The sequence below is a fragment of the Chelonoidis abingdonii genome, chromosome 5, assembly GCF_003597395.2.
Source record: "Chelonoidis abingdonii isolate Lonesome George chromosome 5, CheloAbing_2.0, whole genome shotgun sequence".
Classification (NCBI taxonomy): Eukaryota; Metazoa; Chordata; order Testudines; family Testudinidae; genus Chelonoidis; species Chelonoidis abingdonii.
In genome coordinates, this window is record NC_133773.1 from 140435154 (window position 1) to 140454323 (window position 19170).

Genomic DNA, 19170 nt, shown 5'->3' on the forward strand with positions numbered 1-19170 from the left:
CTAGTTATTTGTGATTATCAGATCTTGAAAGCATCACCTTTATGTTTTTAACTAAATAAATTTACTTTGGATTAGTAGTTAGTTTAAGCACTATATCATTACATACCTTCACTATTTGTTGTGCCTTTTCAGACAGTTTCACTTCATTATCTTCTATCTGCAGGCAAAACCAAATTGCATTTTCTATTTATATTCATAGTGGATTAATGATCTGATTTTAAACACGCTTTAATAAAAAAATGCTAGTCAATATTCATGGGAAACAAATGCCCTTTATACAGCTTGACAGCACTGGGTGACTAATGATATTCAAAGGTGGGGGACCAGATTCTGTGCTTTATGCTACCTTTGCACCTTTCCAATTCTGCGTCGCTGTGGGGGCCAAAACAGCCCACAGCATAACTGACATCCAAGGGACTGCTCCAGTTAAAGCAGCCTCTAAAGGCCAAAGTGACACAATAGGGCTGGAGAAAGGAGACTTCTTCCTCAGATAATTTTTAGTAGACTCTTTCCCAGGGATCAGATCCTCAAGCTCATGTAAATTAGCATAGCTCCACTGACTTCACAGGAGCTACACGAACTGAGGATCTGGCCTCAGACCTCCAATTCTGTAGAAGCAGTTCAACACTGACAAGTCACATCAGCTTTCCAAATGCTATAAAATGCCCAACAATTCATTCCTTTCTCAAAAATCAGACCTGTCAGCTTGGATAAATTGTACAGCAGTTACTTACTTTTACATTTAAGATTGATAGAATGACTAAATACCTTCAGCATAAGCCATTTTCAGATTCTTTAAAAGGAGTGTTACTTACCAAGAAATGGGGTTAGAGTATTCACACATACTTTCTACTTTTATATTTACCTATTTTTTATTCTAGTGGAATGAATTTACAAAAAACGTACAGGGTATGAAATACTTAAATTGCACTATACTAACCAGCCAAGAAACATATCTTGGGATAGCTGCAGTAAGAATGATGTAGCTGGTTTCTGTATTAATACTGCCATCTGTAGGAAAACAAATGTAAAAAATAAAACAGATTATTCCTTCTGAACTATTTACATAGCTTATCAAACCACCTTATTTTTCTATTAGTCTCCACTATCAGCAATGAGGATTTCAAGTTGCTATTAGTCTCGAAACGACTGGTGTTCCTTACATGACAAGGCTCCCAGCCTATTCAGTACAACCACTCATCCCTCAGAAACACATTGATCAACAGTTCTCATTCCTCTCTGGGATTATTATTTGCCATTCCCTTTTTGCCAAAGTCCCTCAACCCTTCAGCTATTTATTTTCTCCCTCTGATTCCCACTACTGCCTTGGCTAAACATGTTTTACATTTTCCTCCTTTCTCCTCTTGTGGAGCTGGGAAAGCAAGGAAAAATGGAGTTCAGCTTTGGAGAAAAACAGTACTGACCAAGATTAAACAGAACACTTCTGCATACATAATATTGGTATTAGGGTGGTTTTTTTTGTTTGTTTTTTGTTTTTTTTAAAGAGAGTTAGCAATCCCCAAGAATCAGACAAAAGCCTCCTCACATGGCAAAAAAAGATGATCCACTTGGTTAGAAAAGATGGTTACTCATCTTTGTAACTGTTGTTCTTCGAGATGTGTTGCTCACGTCCATTCCAATTAGATGTGCGCATGCTGCGTGCATGATCGTCGGAAGATTTTTACACTAGCAACACTTGGTGGGTCAGCCGAGGAGCCCCCTGGAGTGGCACCTTTATGGCACTGGATATGCGCCCCAGCTGACCCAGCACCCCTTCAGTTCCTTCTTGCCAGCAGAGGGGAAGGACGATGAGTTTGGAATAGATATGAACAACACATTTCGAAGAACAACAGTTACAAAGGTGAGTAACGCCTTGTCTTCTTTGAGTGCTTGCTCATATCAATTCCAACTAAATGACTCCCAAGCCTTACCTAGGCGGCGGGGTCGGAGTGAGATGTCGTGGAGTGAAGGACCACTGAATCGAATGCAGCATCACCCCTGGACTGCTGCACTATCGCATAGTGGGTGGCGAAGGTATGCACCGATGACCAAGTCGCTGCCCTACATATCTCCTGAATGGGCACATGCACCAGGAAAGCAGAGGATGAAGCCTGAGCCCATGTGGAGTGGGCAGTAAGGTGCGTAGATGGGACACCAGCCAAGTCATAGCACGCACGGATGCATGACATGATCCAAGACGAGATGTGCTGGGAGGAGACCAGAAGGCCCTTCATCCAGTCTGCCACCGCTACGAATAGCTGTGATGTTTTCCTGAAGGGTTTTGTTCGCTCAGTGTAGAAGGCTAGGGCCCTGCGAACGTCTAGGGAGTGCAGCTGTTGCTCCCGTTGAGAGGCGTGAAGCCTCAGATAGAAGACAGGGAAGAATATGCTACCCAAAAGAATATGCTGGACCAAGTGAGAACAGCACAGCTCAGACTGATTTAGCGATGAAGCATCTACACTGTGAGGTGGAGAGATTGCAGGTCAGGATGACAGTCGACCATGATCCTGAGTGATCAGGTCTGGCCACAGCGGGAGTGGAATCGGGGTGTCCACCGACAGCTCTAGGAGAGTAGTATACCAGGGCTGTCTGGGCCACGCCAGGGCTACCAGAATCAGCTGAGCTCTGTCCCTGCACAGCTTGATTAGGACCCTGTGGACTAGCGAGAATGGAGGAAAGGTGATTCTTTCAGTGAATTAGCAAGGTGTCCGACAGGGAACCTGGAGAGTGCCCTTGGAGAGAGCAGAACATCTTGCATTTCCAATTCTCGTGAGAGGTAAATAGGTCTATCAGGGGAAAACCCATTTCAGGAAGATAGAGTGGATGACGTCCGGGCAAACCGACCACTCACGCGCCTAGAATTATCTGCTGAGGTGGTCCACTAAGGTGTTCTGGACCCCTGGGAGAAACGACGCCACCAGATGGATCAAGTGGGCTATGCAGAATTCCCACAGATAAGTGGCCTCCTGACTGAGGGGGGATGACTGGGCTCCCCCTTGCTTGTTGATGTAAAACATGGCCATACTGTTGTCTGTGAGGACTGCAACACAATGGCCCTGAATGCGCTCTTGGAATGCTTGAAACGCCACTGCTCTGAGTTCCCATACACACTGCTCTGAGTTCCCATACGCTGATGTGTAGGGATAACTCTTCTGCCGACCATAGCACCCTGTGTCCGGAGATTCCCAAGGTGGGCTCCCTATCCCAGGGATGACACATCCGTGACTAGGGACACTGAGGGTTGTGGGGTATGAAATGGCACTCCTTTCGCACACTGATCTGGGGCCCAGCCACCAGCCTAGAGAGGCTAATATCCTTGGCGCGATGGTAACCACCGTGCTCAAGCTGTCCTGACCTGGGCGATATACTGTCGATACCCAGGCTTGGAGTGGACATAGTCGCAGCCTGGCGTGCCTGGTCACAAATGTGCAAGGAGGCCATGTGTCCCAGAAGGCATAGGCATGTTTTCATGGTCGAGGTCGGAAAGCTTTGCAGGCTGTGGATGATGTTCACCAGGGATTGGAAGCGTGCTTCCGGCAGAACTGCCCAGGCTAGGCCCGAGTCTAATACTGCTCCTATGAATTCTATCCTCTGGGTTGGTACCAGAGTGGATTTCATGACATTGAGCCAAAGGCCCAGCTGATTGAACATGTTCATGGTGAGCTGAACATAAGACTGCACCTGATCCCTGGAGCGACCCCGAATAAGCCAGTCATCAAGTTTTGGGAACACTTGGATCCGTTGTCAATGAAGGGAGGCAGACACCACAGCCACGCATTTGGTAAACACCCTGGGAGCCATGGATTGGCCGGAAGGAAGGACAGTGAATTGAGAGTGCTGTTGATTGACCACAAAGCTAAGGAAGCATCTGTGCGCTGGGTAGATAGCTATGTGGAAGTACACGTCCTTCATGTTGAGGGCGGCGTACCAGTCTCCAGGATCTAGGGAAGAAATAATGGTCTCTAACGAGGCCATGCAGAACTTCAACTTTACCACAAATTTGTTGAGTCCATGTAGATCCAGGATGGGCCAAAGCCCACCCTTGGTCTTGGGGATTAGGCAGTAATGGGAATAAAAGCCCTTGCCCCTTGACTCTCCTGGAACCTCCTCTATCGCTCCCAAGGCCAAGAGTGATTGGACCTCCTGTAGAAGGAGGTGCTTGTGAGAAGGGTCCCTAAAGAGGGATGGGGAAGGAGGATGAGAGGGGAAGCAAATTGGAGGGAGTATCCCCTTTCCCACCATGCATAGGACCCAACGGTCTGATGTTATGTAGGACCATGCATGGAGGAAGTGGGATAAACTACTTTGGAAAGGCTGGGAGGGATCCTGAATGGAGACTGGTGCTCCATCCTCAAGCGCACCTTCAAAAGTTCTGCTTAGGCCCTGCCGATGGCTTGGGAGGGCCCTGGCCTTGGCTGGCTTGATGTCCAGTTGGTTTCCTTTTACCATCTCGGTCGCGTATACCTTGCGCCCAAACAAGTCTAGGCATCTAGCGTCCTTTGATTTAGGTGCCAGGGCCTGTTGACAGTGCCGCTCTGTCTCATTGACCAAAGCCACAACAAGGGAGCACAGTTGGGGGTGCATATAGAGGTACTCGTAGTCCATTGATGGAACAAAGTACTTCCTTTCTACCCTCTTGGCCATAGATGGAACAAAGGCTTGGCTTTGGCCTGTATGGTTCGTATGACAGGGAGGGCAATTCTGGATGGTGCCTCCACAGACAGAATGTCTACCACAGGGTCCTCTATCTCCACCACCTCCTCTTCCTGGAGGCTCATATTGCATGCCACTTTGCAGTGCAGTTCCTGGTGAGCACGGAGGTCCATAGGAGGAGGGCCCGAAACCGTAGTCCCCGCCACTGCCTCACTGGGCAAAGACGAGGAAGATACCCCCAGGTCTAAGGGATCCTGCGCAAGGTCCTCTTGTGAAGGATCTTGTTGCTCAAGGTCCATCGCGGTAGGAAGGTAAATCAGGTGCTTCTATTTGTCGTTTTTTATAATACAAGATGAATAAGACTGAAAAGCTGAAAAGGCAATTATGCATGAGATTCTTTTGTCTAGCAATCCTATGAAGCTGATAGCGGAAACGAACGAGTCCCTTAGATTAGCTGCAGAGAAAAAATGAATGCAATCGTCTCCCTTAAAATTAAACAACTGGATTCCTTAGACAACTAGCAAATTAAAATTTTTAGTTAGGTTTTTACTTACTAGAATCATCAAAATAGCAGTGATAACATCCAAGAAGTTACTTTACTTCTCCATTTAATTACATTATGAATTGATAAAAAAACCAGTAAGAGATAGTAGCGTGCATGCAAGAGCTTGAAACAGTTACCTTTTTCCTTTATAAATATCTGTGATGCCAGAAATGATTCTGAGAAGACAACAGATCCCAAGCATCCCCTTCCTCCCAGTAAATCTGGAATGTCATATATTGTCATAGCCGCCTGTAGCAAATGGGGAGGGGGTAGGGAGGAGAGGTAGGAGAATCTTTTATAATTTTTCCATTTTTATCTAAAATGTTGTTAGAATCAGAAAAACAGAGTTCAAATTTTAGCTGCTTGAGATGCTATACTTCCACACACAAAGGGAAATGGAGAACACAGGGATTTTAACAAATGTAACTAGAATGTGTTGCCTCAAATCATAATCTCTCAAATCTCACAGCTCAAAATTGAATTGTGTCTGAATCAGCTTCACTCTGAAAATGTAATCTCCTCACTCCCAAATAAACTACTAAATTCTTAATCTCAAGTATAAACTAACCAGGACTAACATAACAACTATATTAGATTACAGTGGAAATGAACAAGGACTGTTCAGAGTTTGCATTTTTTTTTTTATTGAAACATTTTAGAGAGATTATTGCTCAAGAGAAAACGCCTCTTTAGATCAAACTTAATTCTATTACCCTGTTTTATCAAATACAACACCTATGAAGAAGGAACAATGAAATGTCTCATCCCATAAAATATTATACCAAGCCTTAACACATGGACTCTGTGCAGCTATGGAAAAATGGAGGCATAAAAGCTGACAGCTAAGAGACTTTAGGACCAAGAGATAAACAAGGACTACATCAATTAAAGAGCAGCCACATTAATCACATGATAAAATACTAAACTGATTCTACAGGAAGCTGTTTTTTTCCAGTGTTATGATCAGTCTAACATCAAACTGTATAAAAATGAACTTAAACCCAAGAAAAATAATTAAGTTAAAACTTCTAGACCTAAGGTATAGAACACAAATAAGTCTACAGTTTATGCATGTATCTATAAAAACCGTAACAACTGTTTATGTTACCTTAGCTTGTGATTTCAATATTTTTTAGCATTTGGGTTTCTTGAGTGATTTGTAAGCTTGTGTGGTTTCAAAAGGTACTTAAATCCTTAACTATACACTAACAGAGTTTTTGTTCGGGAATTCTTTAAAATAAGATGAGCACCACAGTTGTGAATTAGGTTGGAGTATAAGGTTCACAGGATCTGAATTGTGGAACTCCTGCTATTTAAATACTTTAATTCTGAAGCCAGAGCTTCATGGCTGCTCTCTCAAATTCCCCAGGTTTCTCCAGGCCCTCTCCAACCCACTGCCCGGGGAAACAAGGAGGGAGAGGGAGCAACTCAAGAGAGCCAGCAGGGCAGAGCAAGCAGTTCATACATAACTGTACACAGTATGGCTGAATTTTCAGTTTTGCAGGAAGAGAGAGAAAAAACAGACCCAAGATTTAAGTTGCCACTGTTGCCATATGTCCACATTAAGTAAGGAATTGGAACTTCAGTGTTACTACTCATCTTTTGAAAACCCTGGTTGTTACTGTTCTTTAACACTTAGGTCATCAAGACAGAGGTTACTTGCCAGTTGTGTCCATGCATTCATGCTTGTGGGATCTCACATTCTCACAACTAACTAGCTCATCACCAGGATGTGCAATCTCACAAGAGTGAACGTGCAGAGACTGAAGAAATAAATTACTCACCCAAAGATGGTCCTAAACGTCAAAAATATTTGCATTTTTTTAAAAGCCAGATTCATGCTAAGTAGTTTCCAACCTTTTTAAGGATTTGTGTATTAGACCTAGGTTTCCTTGTACCTTAGCCCACACCTTGCTACTTTTTTGTTTTCTTCCAACCCTATTCCTTTGTTTGTTCTACTTTCCTTCTTATCCCCTCTTCCTCCCCTCCCCCCCAATTTGTTTGCATTCAGCTTTTAAAAGTCTACCCGTTTTTGCACTTACTCCCCAGTGTCTTCCATTTGTAGTGAGGGCTGGAGAGTGCAGGAATCATGCCCAATTTTCTTTCATCTCCAATGCCAAAAAAAAGCCTCACTCTGGGAAACACTGATATGCAGATTTTAAAGCCAAAGGAGATCACTGGATCATATACTATGACCATTGTATAACACAAGCCATTAAATTTCAACCCAGTTACCTCTAATGGAGGCCAGTAGCTTGTGTTTGGCTAAAGTATATCTTCAAGAGCAGATGTTTTTCTAGATCTGAAGATACTAAAAATGAAGAATCCACCACTTCCCTTGGTCATTTGTTCAAAAGTCAGTAACCATCACTGTCAAAAATGTGTGCCTTATTTCTAATTTTCATTAGTCTGGCTTTAATTCCAGCCATTGATTCTTGTTATATAAGACTCTTTCCGCATTTAAATACTTAGCACTAATGAAACAAGTTTCATGCATAGACCTTAAAGCTCTTCAAAAAGATAAGTATCATCCTATTTACATATGGGGAAATTAACAACAAAGAAGTTAAGTGTCTTGCTCAAGGCCACATAAGTATAGCAAGGATAGGAACTCTGGTTCAGCCAGTGGAATCAAATTCAGGTCTCCTAAGCCCAAGTTCCCTGCCCTATCGATTGGGCCAACCTCCCAAACCACATCAGGAGCTAATCAGTTCTTGCATCCAAAAGCCATCTATCAAAGACAGCAGAGATTTGTCGCTGTTTACTGAACTCAAAAATCTTACAAAAATAAATCTGTCTAATCCCTTACTGCATCTTTTGAGATCTTAAGTGATTTTTTTATAAAGACATCTTTAAATTTATATATAATAGTTCACTGTGGTAGAGATTACAACAACATTTAGAAATACCCATCACTGGAAGTTATTGCACAACACAGAATAGTTCTACTTACAGTTTTAACTAAGTACAGGCTATCCTCATTATCCAATGGAATAATTCTAAAACAGAATGATATTTCAATATTTAAAGACTAGATCATTTAAATGAGAGTTTACAATACCCATCCAAAATAACTATTTCTACTTGAAAGAAGTGTTCTATCTCTCTAGGGCATTTTGGTCAATCAGGTAAAATTTGGTTTTAGACATAAATGTAAGATGCCATAAGTTAAAGAAAAAAAAAAAACTTCAAACAAATTTATTTTTAAAGGAAAAAACTCTTAATGTGCGCCTGCTGCTCCTATATATTAACAGAGATAATAAAGATGCTCTACCCAGCTGTTTCATTTTTAAAGTGCTACTAAGATTCCATAAAAATATAAACACACACAGAAGGATAACAAGCTATAAAATTGCCTCTGTATACAAATGCTAAGGCATTTAATGGTTGCCCTCATTTGCTATAAGAAACAAAGATCATAATGTCTTCTCTAATGTGTTTTGTTCAGGCTAAAAATACTGTGTTGCTGACTAGCATTAAAATTACTTATTTCCCATAAGACATGTAAGATAATACTGACCTTCCATGATTATTCACAGCCTGAATCTGAAAAGCTATTTTGGAGCTATGTACAAAAAAAATAAAAAAAGTATCCAGTTAAAATGTTTTTTTATTCCTAGAGATCTGCTAATGACTATGCATGTCTATACTTGCAGTGGCATGTAGGGAATGCGTAGCCACATGTGCAGCGGTGAAAGGCTCCGGCAGGGGGAAGGCACTGGGGAAAGGCTCTGGCAACCCTTCCTTGTTCCTAGAGTCTTTCATTGTGGTGGAGAAAGACTACAGCAGGGGAGAAATTGCAGGACACTACGCTGTTAAAAATAGCAGTGTAGACATGGGAGGCACTGTTTGGGCATGTAGAGAGCGATCTACACTCCCTAGGGTTCAGACGTGGAGGGCGCTATGCTCTACTGTATTAAGCTGCGCCTCACCGTATACTGCTTTTTATACACATCCTAGCTGGGCATGTAGTGCCCGTACCCTACACACTGCTGTAAATGTAGCTCATGCTTGAATCTCTTCGTTTTTACATGCTAAACTACATGCAAAGAAACTGATCATTGTTTTAAGGTTAAAATAACTTTCCAAGTGGATAGGAGAATGTGTAGAGGAAGAAAAACTAAATTATTATTCTACCAATTCAATTTAAATCTGCAATTTAGTAATCAAATTTAAAAACAAGAAATATGTTTTAAGTGCAACTTTTCCCCAAAGAAAACAACTGAGTTAAGACAGTATGAGCAGAAAAGCTAATATTTGAAGTTACATACCGTAATGCAGTTTTAAATTGTGTTAGATGAAAGGAATCAAGCATACACATAAGAATTTCTTCTGCGGTTTCTTTTGCCTGCAAATAAACAAACAAACAAAACAAATTATATATATGCTTACAGAATTCCCATTAACTAGATGTGCACGCAGATGTTGAACAGAAACCATACCCTGGACAATAGAAGTACAATACCATAGCTGAGCCAAACTACGGAGTGCCCAGATTACTAACAAACTTCACAAGGTCAGTGTCATGGTATAATTCCCCACTCTGAACCTTGGGGTTCAAAAGATGGGGTACCAGCATGAATTCCTCTAAGCTCAACTACCAGCTTAGAACCTGTAGCACTGCCACCAACCAGGAATTCCAGTGCCTGGTACACTCTGGTCCCCACAAAACCTTGCCCGGGGAACCCCCCAGGACAGACCCTCTGGATCTTAACACAAGAAAGTAAGACCCTTTCCCTCCACCCGTTGCCTCTTCCCAGGCTTCCCATCCCTGGGTTAACCCTGGAAGAGTCAACTGTAGTCAAACTCCTTCCTCACACAAACAGAGAGGACAATTCACCCTTCCTCCACTCCCTTCTCTTCCCCCTCCCAGACTCTCCCTTGGAGGAGACAGTACCAACTCACAGGAGAAAAGTAGCCTCTCTCTCCCCTCCCTCCTTGCTCCCCACCAATGTCCTTGGTGTGAATCAGGGACCCAGTCCCCTTGGGTGCCCACCAGAATAAAAAAACATATCAGGTTCTAATACAAGCAAATTTTAATTTATTAAGAGAGAAAACAGTAAAAAACTTTATCGTTGTAAAATGTAAAATGGAATATGGTACTGAGGTCGTATCAGCTAATTAGGGCGACTGGGAAATAACCTCCCAGCCAAGTATTCAAATACAAATTAAATCCTTTCAGCGAAAAACAAATTTGAACTCCTCCCGCCAAATACACAATTAAAATCCTTCCACCAAATGCAATTTGCAAAATAAAGAAAACAACATAAGCCTAACTCGCTTTATTATCTAGTACTGCAACTATTGGAATCTAGTTTTAGAACCTGTATCAAGGAGATTGGAGAGAAACTTGGTTGACGTCTGGTCCCTCGGAGCCGCCAGAGTGAAACACACCAAAAATAACAGCACATCACAGAAAACTTCCCTCCGCACGTTTGAAAGTATCCTGTCCCCTGATTGGTCCTCTGGTCAGGTGACAGCCAGGCTTACTGAACTTGTTAACCCTTTACAGTCAAAGAGATATAAAGTACTTCTGTGCTGTTAACTTTTCTTATCTGTTTATGACAGTCAGACACACATCTTGTCTGTGTAAAACTTTGAAAAAGCACTATTTAAAATGGACATTTCAGAGACTCCTGCTGGAGGCCACCTTACCAATGAGAAGTAACTTGCAATTGATGTCAAATAACCCAGTTTAGACAAAATTAAAGACTATATGAACTTTACTGTAATGTATATACAAGCCAAAAAGGAAAATAGAAATGGTGGGATTTTATTCAGAAGGTATTCCTTAAAGCCAGATGTATGTAACATTCTGAAGACAATGCCAACAAGTTAATTGCTGCTACAAGATACAGGACAAGCATTTTAAATTACCTTGGTTGCATTGGAAGTTTTGGCATAGCATGCAATACCAGCAAGGACAGCCTCCACAACAGCAGCATATATTTGGGACAACAGCCTACTGAAACAACAAATACAAACATAACAAGAACGGCTATAGCCAAAGCTTGTGTTTTCTCATAACAATCCAGAAATCTTTTACAGGACAAGACCCACACGATGCCTTACTTTAAAAAGAGCAGACATTTAAAATCTCTAACGTTGTGCCTAGTTGATTTATTTTCATGACATTTTATTTGCACTTTTGGGGATGAAAGTCAGATTTCTAAAGTTAAAGAAGTTGGTTATTTTAAAACCAGATTTTTGATCATTATTTAAATTGTAAGTTTTTCTTTTTAAAAATAAACCTGTTTACAATGAAATCTGAATTTAATACAAAATATGTTAAGGCCTCAAACTTATTATGATCTCTTAAAACATTTAAATAAAAATTAAATATGCTTAATCCATGAGCCTCTATCAAAAACTGAGACAAATGCTGCTTTCCTACATAGAGAGAGAGCCATAGGATAAACATCCAACTTCTGAGGTCAAGCTTTAATGAAATTAATGGTCCTGTCAGCTTTTTTAAAACTCTTGGAAGCAAGTTATCCAAACCTGCTGATTTTAAAATATCTAACTTTAGTAGCTTCTGTTTAACATCCTTCTGAGATACTAGAGTAATGAAAAGACTGTTACCATATGATCTAGCTACATCATCTGTTTTTTCCACCAAATACAAATAGGAGACATTGTAAGCAAGCACTTAATTGCATATTTGAGAGAGGAAACAGAAGGCAAGGAAGGCTAAGGAAGAACTGGCAGAAGAAAGTGACACAAGATACTGAATGCACAAACTCCAAGACGAACCACGACTAGCAAGCAACCATAATCAGTAGAAAAACTGGATCAGTAACACAGGAGTAACTAAGGTATAAGACCTAAAATTATTTCATTTTATTTAAAACACTGTTTTGGTGCTGCAGTGATTTCATATTAAACAACAGTCCCTATACTCCATATCAGTTTCCAGATTTCTCATCTTTCAAGCAGCTGGTTAACAAAGCCTCTCCCTCCCACATATACATAGACCTCTGTTAAAAAAAAATATACCTAAAAAAAACCTGTACTGTAATTATCAGCAGCCATCCCCATCTAAATAAGGGTTTGGGACCTATTGTCATTAAGTGGAATTGGAGGGAGAAGTAGGGGGGAAAAGGAAAAATGGATAGCTTACACTTGTTTAGTTTTCTCATGCATCTCATTGTCATATCCTGTATGAAAATAAAATATTTCAAGTTAGTTTTTAATACTGTGACATGAGGTTATGCAATGTATTTAATGCAAAGGGTATCTACTTTAAAAAAGCAGAATTATGAATTCAAAAGGCTAAACAATTGTTATTTACATTTTACTTGCAGAGTCATCTTTACTTCTTGTTTTATATAAATTGATGTATAAACTGTGGCTGGTAATTTTGTTTGAGATCTTGTTTTAATAGGTAGGTTTTGTTAAAAAAACCCACAAATAAAACAGAACAAATTTCTGACTTCAACTTGTACCCGTTTGGTAAAGCCAAACATTTCAAAATTGGAAGCCTAAAGTTAAAACTTCTAATTTACCAGAAACTCCCAAATTACTATACTGAGGCACCTTAATATAAGTAGCCTATTTTGCAAATGTGCTGAAGATCTACAAGTCTCACTGAAATCAATGAGAGCTGCAGGTGAACAGTATCTTTGAAAATTACGCCAATTCCTAAATACAGTAATGTGGCAGTTTCTCTATGGTAATTTAGGAGTTTAATTTTAGGCACCCAGGTTTTAAAACCTTAGTGAGGAGGGGGCAATCCTGCACACATACATGCTTGACTTTTCATATATGGGTAGTCCTATTAACTTCAATGGGAGTATTCACATGCTTCAATGTTTTCAGGATTGGGGATTACATGTTCAGTTTGGCTTCCATTAAACTAAAAAGCAGAGCTCACATGGTCTTCAGTGCAGCAGAGCCAAATCCTTTTGAATACCGACTACTAGAGCCCTGCGCAGATACACAAATATGTATTCACATCCGATCCACGATCTGCAAAAATTATCTGCGGATATCTGCAGATTTGCAGGGCTCTACACCGGGGGCAGACTGAGGCTCCGAGGCACAGACCCCACCCTCCGACTCCGGTCAGGAAGAGATGTCCTGGCAGCTGTGGGGAGCTGTAGCGGACTCTCTACCTGCCTGGGTGGAGGGCCCAAGCAGCCCCCTGCCCAGGGCAGGTGGAGGGACCCAGGTTCCCCATAGCTGCCCGTGCAGCTCTCCCTGACCGGTTCCGGATAAGAGCCGGGCAGGCAACTATGGGGAGCCACGGTGGACCCTCCACCTGCCCTGGACGTGGGGCCAGAGAAGCCCCTAGCCCCTTTCCCTCCCCCTCCCCCTGCCGACCAGGACAGGCGAAGGATCCATGCCATGGTTCCTCACAGCTGCCCATCCACCTACTCTTATTATCAGAGCCCTGTGTGGATACAAAATTTGTATCTGCATCCGCAGTAGTATCCACAGAAATGGTCCACGGATATAAAGCGGATACCCACGGATTTGCAGGGCTCTAGTGACTATGAAGTGGGTATTCACCCATGGAAGCTCATGCTCCAATACGTCTGTTAGTCTATAAGGTGCCACAGGACTCTTTGCTACTTTTACAGATCCAGACTAACATGGCTATCCCTCCGATATAAACTTCTGTAACAGACAAGTTTAACACTTTCTTGTAACCTGTAAAACACTAATGCAGCCAACATGATGTTCTTTACAAACTTCCTACAGTAACTAAAGCAAGCATGTCGCATAATATTTTGAAATTTACTAGATGTGCAACTGTTTTTAATATTTGCTAATAGCTTGGAACAGATTATTTGAGATGACTACACTCAAATCTTAATAATATATTGTATGTACTCCCCAAAGCATTATTTTTTATATTTATTGTATTTTATAAACCATGCTCCAGGTGCTGGAGGATATTTAAAATTTCATCTGACCTCTATTGCAAAAATATCTGGATTTCATACAAATGTTGAAAATTTTAACATTGGAAAACTTGACTCTTCCTACTTGAAATCAATGGGAGTTATGCAAACTTCAAAAGGAGCACCATCAGGTCCTATTTGTATATATTTTTAAAACATTATGGGGATCAAGAGGATAAAACAATGAATATCACAAATCTGTAACTTAAATATAAGCACATAATATTCCAATATGGTACAATTTAATGAAGCAATCATTAAAAGTTACATGTCAATAGTTACCAAATGGAGGTAGCTGAGATACTGCAGTTACGTTCTGATACTTAAACCAGGCAGTAACTTGTACCTCAGGTATGGCAGGTAATGTTTTGACATTATAGTGGTGACAATCATATAGCACATTTGAGCTTGAACTTCTTATTTTTTTTCTTTAGTGGATTTAAACTCACAATCAACATTAACCAAATTAAATATGTGACTAAACTGAAGCAGCTAAGACACAAGGCCCCCCTCACTGACTTGAATGGGGTGGATTTTACCTTAAAAGCAGAATACTTACACCAGGCTCACTTAATTCCACTCTCACTATGCATCCCCAGGCTTTGAAAGATTTGTGTGACTTTTCCCAAGGTATTTTCAAACTACCTTTCAAACTAAATAGAGTTTAAGCTCTATTTTTGCCTTATTTTCAAAAACCTACTTTTAGAGAATTCCTTGAAAACTGCCAGATTTTAGTGAAAGGTGAAGGGGGAGGGACATGGTCATGGTAACCATGTCAGGTAGGATTCTTTGCATGGGCTATTGCTCTACAGAGTATCTACAGCTGTGAGAATCAAATAGTATATGCTTTCACTCTCTCTACAAGCAATACACCTGTTGCTAAATAATTACAAATAATCAGGAGATGTTCCTTAAATACTGTGAGAAAATGTTGAGATACTTACCCAGGTAAGGAATGTGAGTTGTTCCAAAAACATAGGTCCTTGAACAAGCCAGAGGTCCCTTGGGAGAGACACACTGTACAACCTAGTTGTCAGTATTAATAAGATGTAAGCGAGTCTTAGTCAATAAACAAACAACTATAAACAGATGGCTAATTAAAATCTGCCTTAATTTTCTAGCTACAGAAATGCTACTCAACATGCATGAACCAGGACCAGTTGTATTTAAAAAGTTATCTAAGCCTTTTAAAGCTATATTTCAACATTTGACTTGATACGCATGGTTCAAAAAGGCCTTGAAAACAAAATAAGTTTTGAATTCCCCATGTGAATTAAGAATGTGTTTTTTCAGGTTTGTATATAAATTACTCCTTTTCATTAATGTGCCTCCAGTTCTGCCACATTGCCCGTTACCTGTTATTTAATACTATTTTCACTGCATCCTACCAACTAACATAGCAGAGCAATTCCATGTTAGATGTACCGCCTCCTTTAGCCCTCTGAGGCTCACTGACATGATATGGCAGACACCATATCAGACAGCAATCACATCTGGCTCTGACAGACAACAGGTGGTCCTAACAGTAATCCCACCCATGTATCTGAAAATAAAAATAGTATGACTGGTATCCATATGGGAATAATATGAGAGAGGGTAGGACACTGAGAATAAAGTTTAATTATATTGTAACATTAAATCATCTTTTCTTGTTTATCTAACTAGTGGAATGGGCCAACCCCATGCTCATCCATAAGGCAGTGACTCATTAAATATTGCTCTAGCCCATGTGGAGTCATAAAATCATTCTCAGGCCATTGCTCCATAATTACCTGTACCTAATAAACTACAGTCTACTTCTTTTGCAGTAGCAACTGTACAAGCAGTTACAGACAAGCTCAAAGCCTTCCTCAACTGGCTACTAGGGAGAACTCAACAGTGCAATCTGCACACTACCTCTCCTCCTTTGCTTCGAGTTAACTTCTTGATGCACCCAGTCCAGCCAGCCTGAGGATCTGTATTCCCTGGGGCCGCTTTCCAAAATGCATCCCTTGCATGGTAGCACAATGAGCCATTGAGCTCATGACATGTTTTAAACACAACTTTTACTTGAAAATGGAAACAAGTAAATTTTTTAAAAGTTCATTTTAGTAACAATCTAACAGCTGAAAGGTTTACAAAGATTTTGAGGTTTGTCTGGTTGTTTAAAAATATAATGAGGTTTGGAGACAATGGTTTTGTAAATATGAAGAATACAATTAATGAGTTAACAAGTTATTTAAAAATTACTACAAGTGTTAACAGTATATTTTTAGAATTATTAACCAAGAGTTATGATTCAATCATAACTCATATTTCAGTTACTGAAGAAAAAAAGTTAGAAAAATTATGCATCTTTAGAGATTATTTTTATTTGCAGCCCAGAATCAGTCAGAATATATGCCAAGGATACTATACCCTATCTTTTCTACTATGCACAGTCCTCTTCTTCTTATCTTCTCTCATATTGAGCCCAATCATGAGCACCCCATGAGTGGAACACCATTTAAGTCAATGAAAGTTTGGCTTCCAAGAGGAGCTGTAAGATTTGTCCCATAGCAACTTCAATTTCCTATTTCCTCCCTTTCCATTAAAGGTGTGACTGCTTTACTTGAACCTTTCAGAATATATATTTCTACTTCACACGTTGGATGTTTGACTGATCACCAATAAGCATGTTGTAATACAAAGAAAAACAATTTAGCAAAGCAAAAACATATGCTGGGGGGGAAAAAGGTAAGTTCTTAAAAAGCTCACCATGTGCTTAGCAGTACTTCCGCCAACGCCTGTATTTCGAACCAGATGTCCCTCAGATGGAAAATTAAAGTTACCAGAGTCCAGGTTCTCTTTACTTGAGTGGTTACCAAACAGCACAAAAGGCTGTCTGCTAGGGCTAAAGAGAAAAATATAATTATTACTGCTACACTTGTAGAATACTTGAGGTCTTGATTATATTTTAAGAGTTTTAAGCTATTTATTGGAATTCCCCCATTCAAACAGAGTATAGCAATGAAATTATAATTAGTTGTATAGTCTACATTGAGAATCAATGGAAAACCTCTACTGTTAGAAAGAAAGAACCAAACAAAAGGGATAACGAGTTAATAAAAGAAAAGATTAGGTAACAATATATTTATGAAAACATCTTCCAAGCCTACCTCAAGGATGTTAAGAAACTTGGAGTCTAAATATTTCCTATTTGCAATTTTGACTCCTTTCTAATGTTTCTCTGGATACCTGTAGTTCATAAAAAGCTTGACAGCTGTCTCCAAACTTTTCAAAGAGATTAATCAGTATGGAAAGTCCTGACACTATGTGAAAGGGTATCTTGAACTCCATTGGTTAGCAGCAGGTAAGGAAGAACCGAAAGGTAGTTCTTTAGATGACAGCTAACAGATCTTTCCTTAGCTCAAGCAGTAAAATGCTCTGCTTTTAGAACAAAAGGATAACAATAATTCTCCTGAGATCAGTAAGCACATGTTTAATAAGTGAATAAGAGACAGGTGACAACCACAGTTCCATTAGGAAGATAATCAAATCTCTCTAACTCTCTACCAAAAAAATCAAAAATCCCTTCCATTTTTCAAATACTTGGAGTTACATCTCATTAAGTAAAATGTATTCTGCAAATTGAGTGAATTAAGTACTTCGTGATAAAAGACTAAAACAGTGCTTTTATATTTTGAGGTATCTAATGTTGCTTTGTATCTCAATTTAACACACAAATCACGTTATCTCAGACTTTGGAACAAATTTTAACATAAGTTTGTGCAAAAAGTGGTTTTCATGGGAAGGAATGATAAAAATCTATCAGCTATTGATGTTATTTGAAAACGACACACTTAAGCAAGGAAACAGAGGAGGGGAAGATGAGACAGACTATTTTCAACTTCAAACTACAAATTGGCTAATGTTACTTTTCCAAAGTGAAAGGAAACTTTGGAAGCGGATGAAGTGACATCTCCTACTGCATATCCCACCAAGGTGATCCTGGCCTAGAGAATATGCTTAAGTTCATTTGCTGTAAGTGAGAAACCAACTCTAAGGCCTTGGCTACACTGGCGCTTTACAGCGCTGCAATTTTCTCGCTCAGGGGTGTGAAAAAACACACCCCTGAGCGCAGCAAGTTACAGCACTGCAAAGCGCCAGTGTAAACAGTGCCCCGGCACTGGGAGCCGTGCTCCCAGCACTGCAAGCTACTCCCCATGGGGAGGTGGAGCACCTGCAGCGCTGGAGCAGCTCTCTCCCAGCGCTGGTGCCGCGACCACACTCGCACTTCAAAGCGCTGCCATGGGAGCGCTCCCGCGGCAGCGCTTTGGAGTTTCGAGTGTAGCCAAGCCCTAAGAGAGTGTTTACACCCTGTGTGTTTGGTTAGGATTCTTACCTTGGTATTTACCAATTACTGAGCTAGTTAACACCTTTACTAAGGCTGTTCTGTATATTCCCCTAATGTTTGTTCCAGGCTATAAATATTTATTTACACAAGGATCCAGCAAGGATAGAGTAGCTGGGCCCTGGGGAAATCACAAATGTACCCTTATATGTCAGACTTAGAGCTTATCCATTAAAACAATGTTTTTCTGATACAAGCTGGTTCAAATCTCTGTATCTGGTCAACAGTATTATCAGACAAGCAATCCTTACCATTTTAATGTGCTCTGAGATGCAGTGACTAAGAAATATTCTGAGAGCACTGACACGTTATCTAATTAAAATATGATCATGCAAATCATTGTGGCTACCATTGTTATATAATAATTGCAAGAAATCTTATACAAAATGTGACGTATGGCCAGAAAGGATTAAGCAACTTGCAGGCTAAATGACCCAAAGCCAAATCATTCAAGACATGTTAGAAAGTATGTGAATGGTAATTAGGGCCATTCCCTGCTAGACAGGCTAGAACTCTGAAGTGCAAGCCTGTATTGTTAGAGAATTAAAGGTGATACTAATTGTGTGTGTTTACATATATCTTGTTTAATAATTAGCTATGTAAACAGACAGTTCCTATAGCTATTGATTCAGAGATCAAAAGGGAATATTAACATTTAGATGAATCTTGAATGCAATGATGTCATTGTCTATGTG

At 40.3% G+C, this 19170-nt stretch overlaps 1 protein-coding gene across 1 annotated transcript in view; it reads right to left on the reverse strand.

Moving 5' to 3' along the window:
• DNAAF9 (dynein axonemal assembly factor 9) overlaps window positions 1–19170 on the reverse strand; it is a 144236-nt gene that overhangs the window by 75480 nt on the left and 49586 nt on the right. Inside the window, exons 10-19 of the mRNA XM_075066669.1 lie at window positions 16840–16975; window positions 15048–15129; window positions 12318–12354; window positions 11075–11162; window positions 9469–9545; window positions 8718–8762; window positions 8151–8196; window positions 5335–5446; window positions 941–1011; window positions 107–157 (exon numbers count right to left, since the gene is read on the reverse strand). Of these exons, the coding sequence (XP_074922770.1) occupies window positions 107–157; window positions 941–1011; window positions 5335–5446; window positions 8151–8196; window positions 8718–8762; window positions 9469–9545; window positions 11075–11162; window positions 12318–12354; window positions 15048–15129; window positions 16840–16975 (745 nt within the window). The remainder of the gene's footprint in view (window positions 1–106; window positions 158–940; window positions 1012–5334; window positions 5447–8150; window positions 8197–8717; window positions 8763–9468; window positions 9546–11074; window positions 11163–12317; window positions 12355–15047; window positions 15130–16839; window positions 16976–19170) is intronic.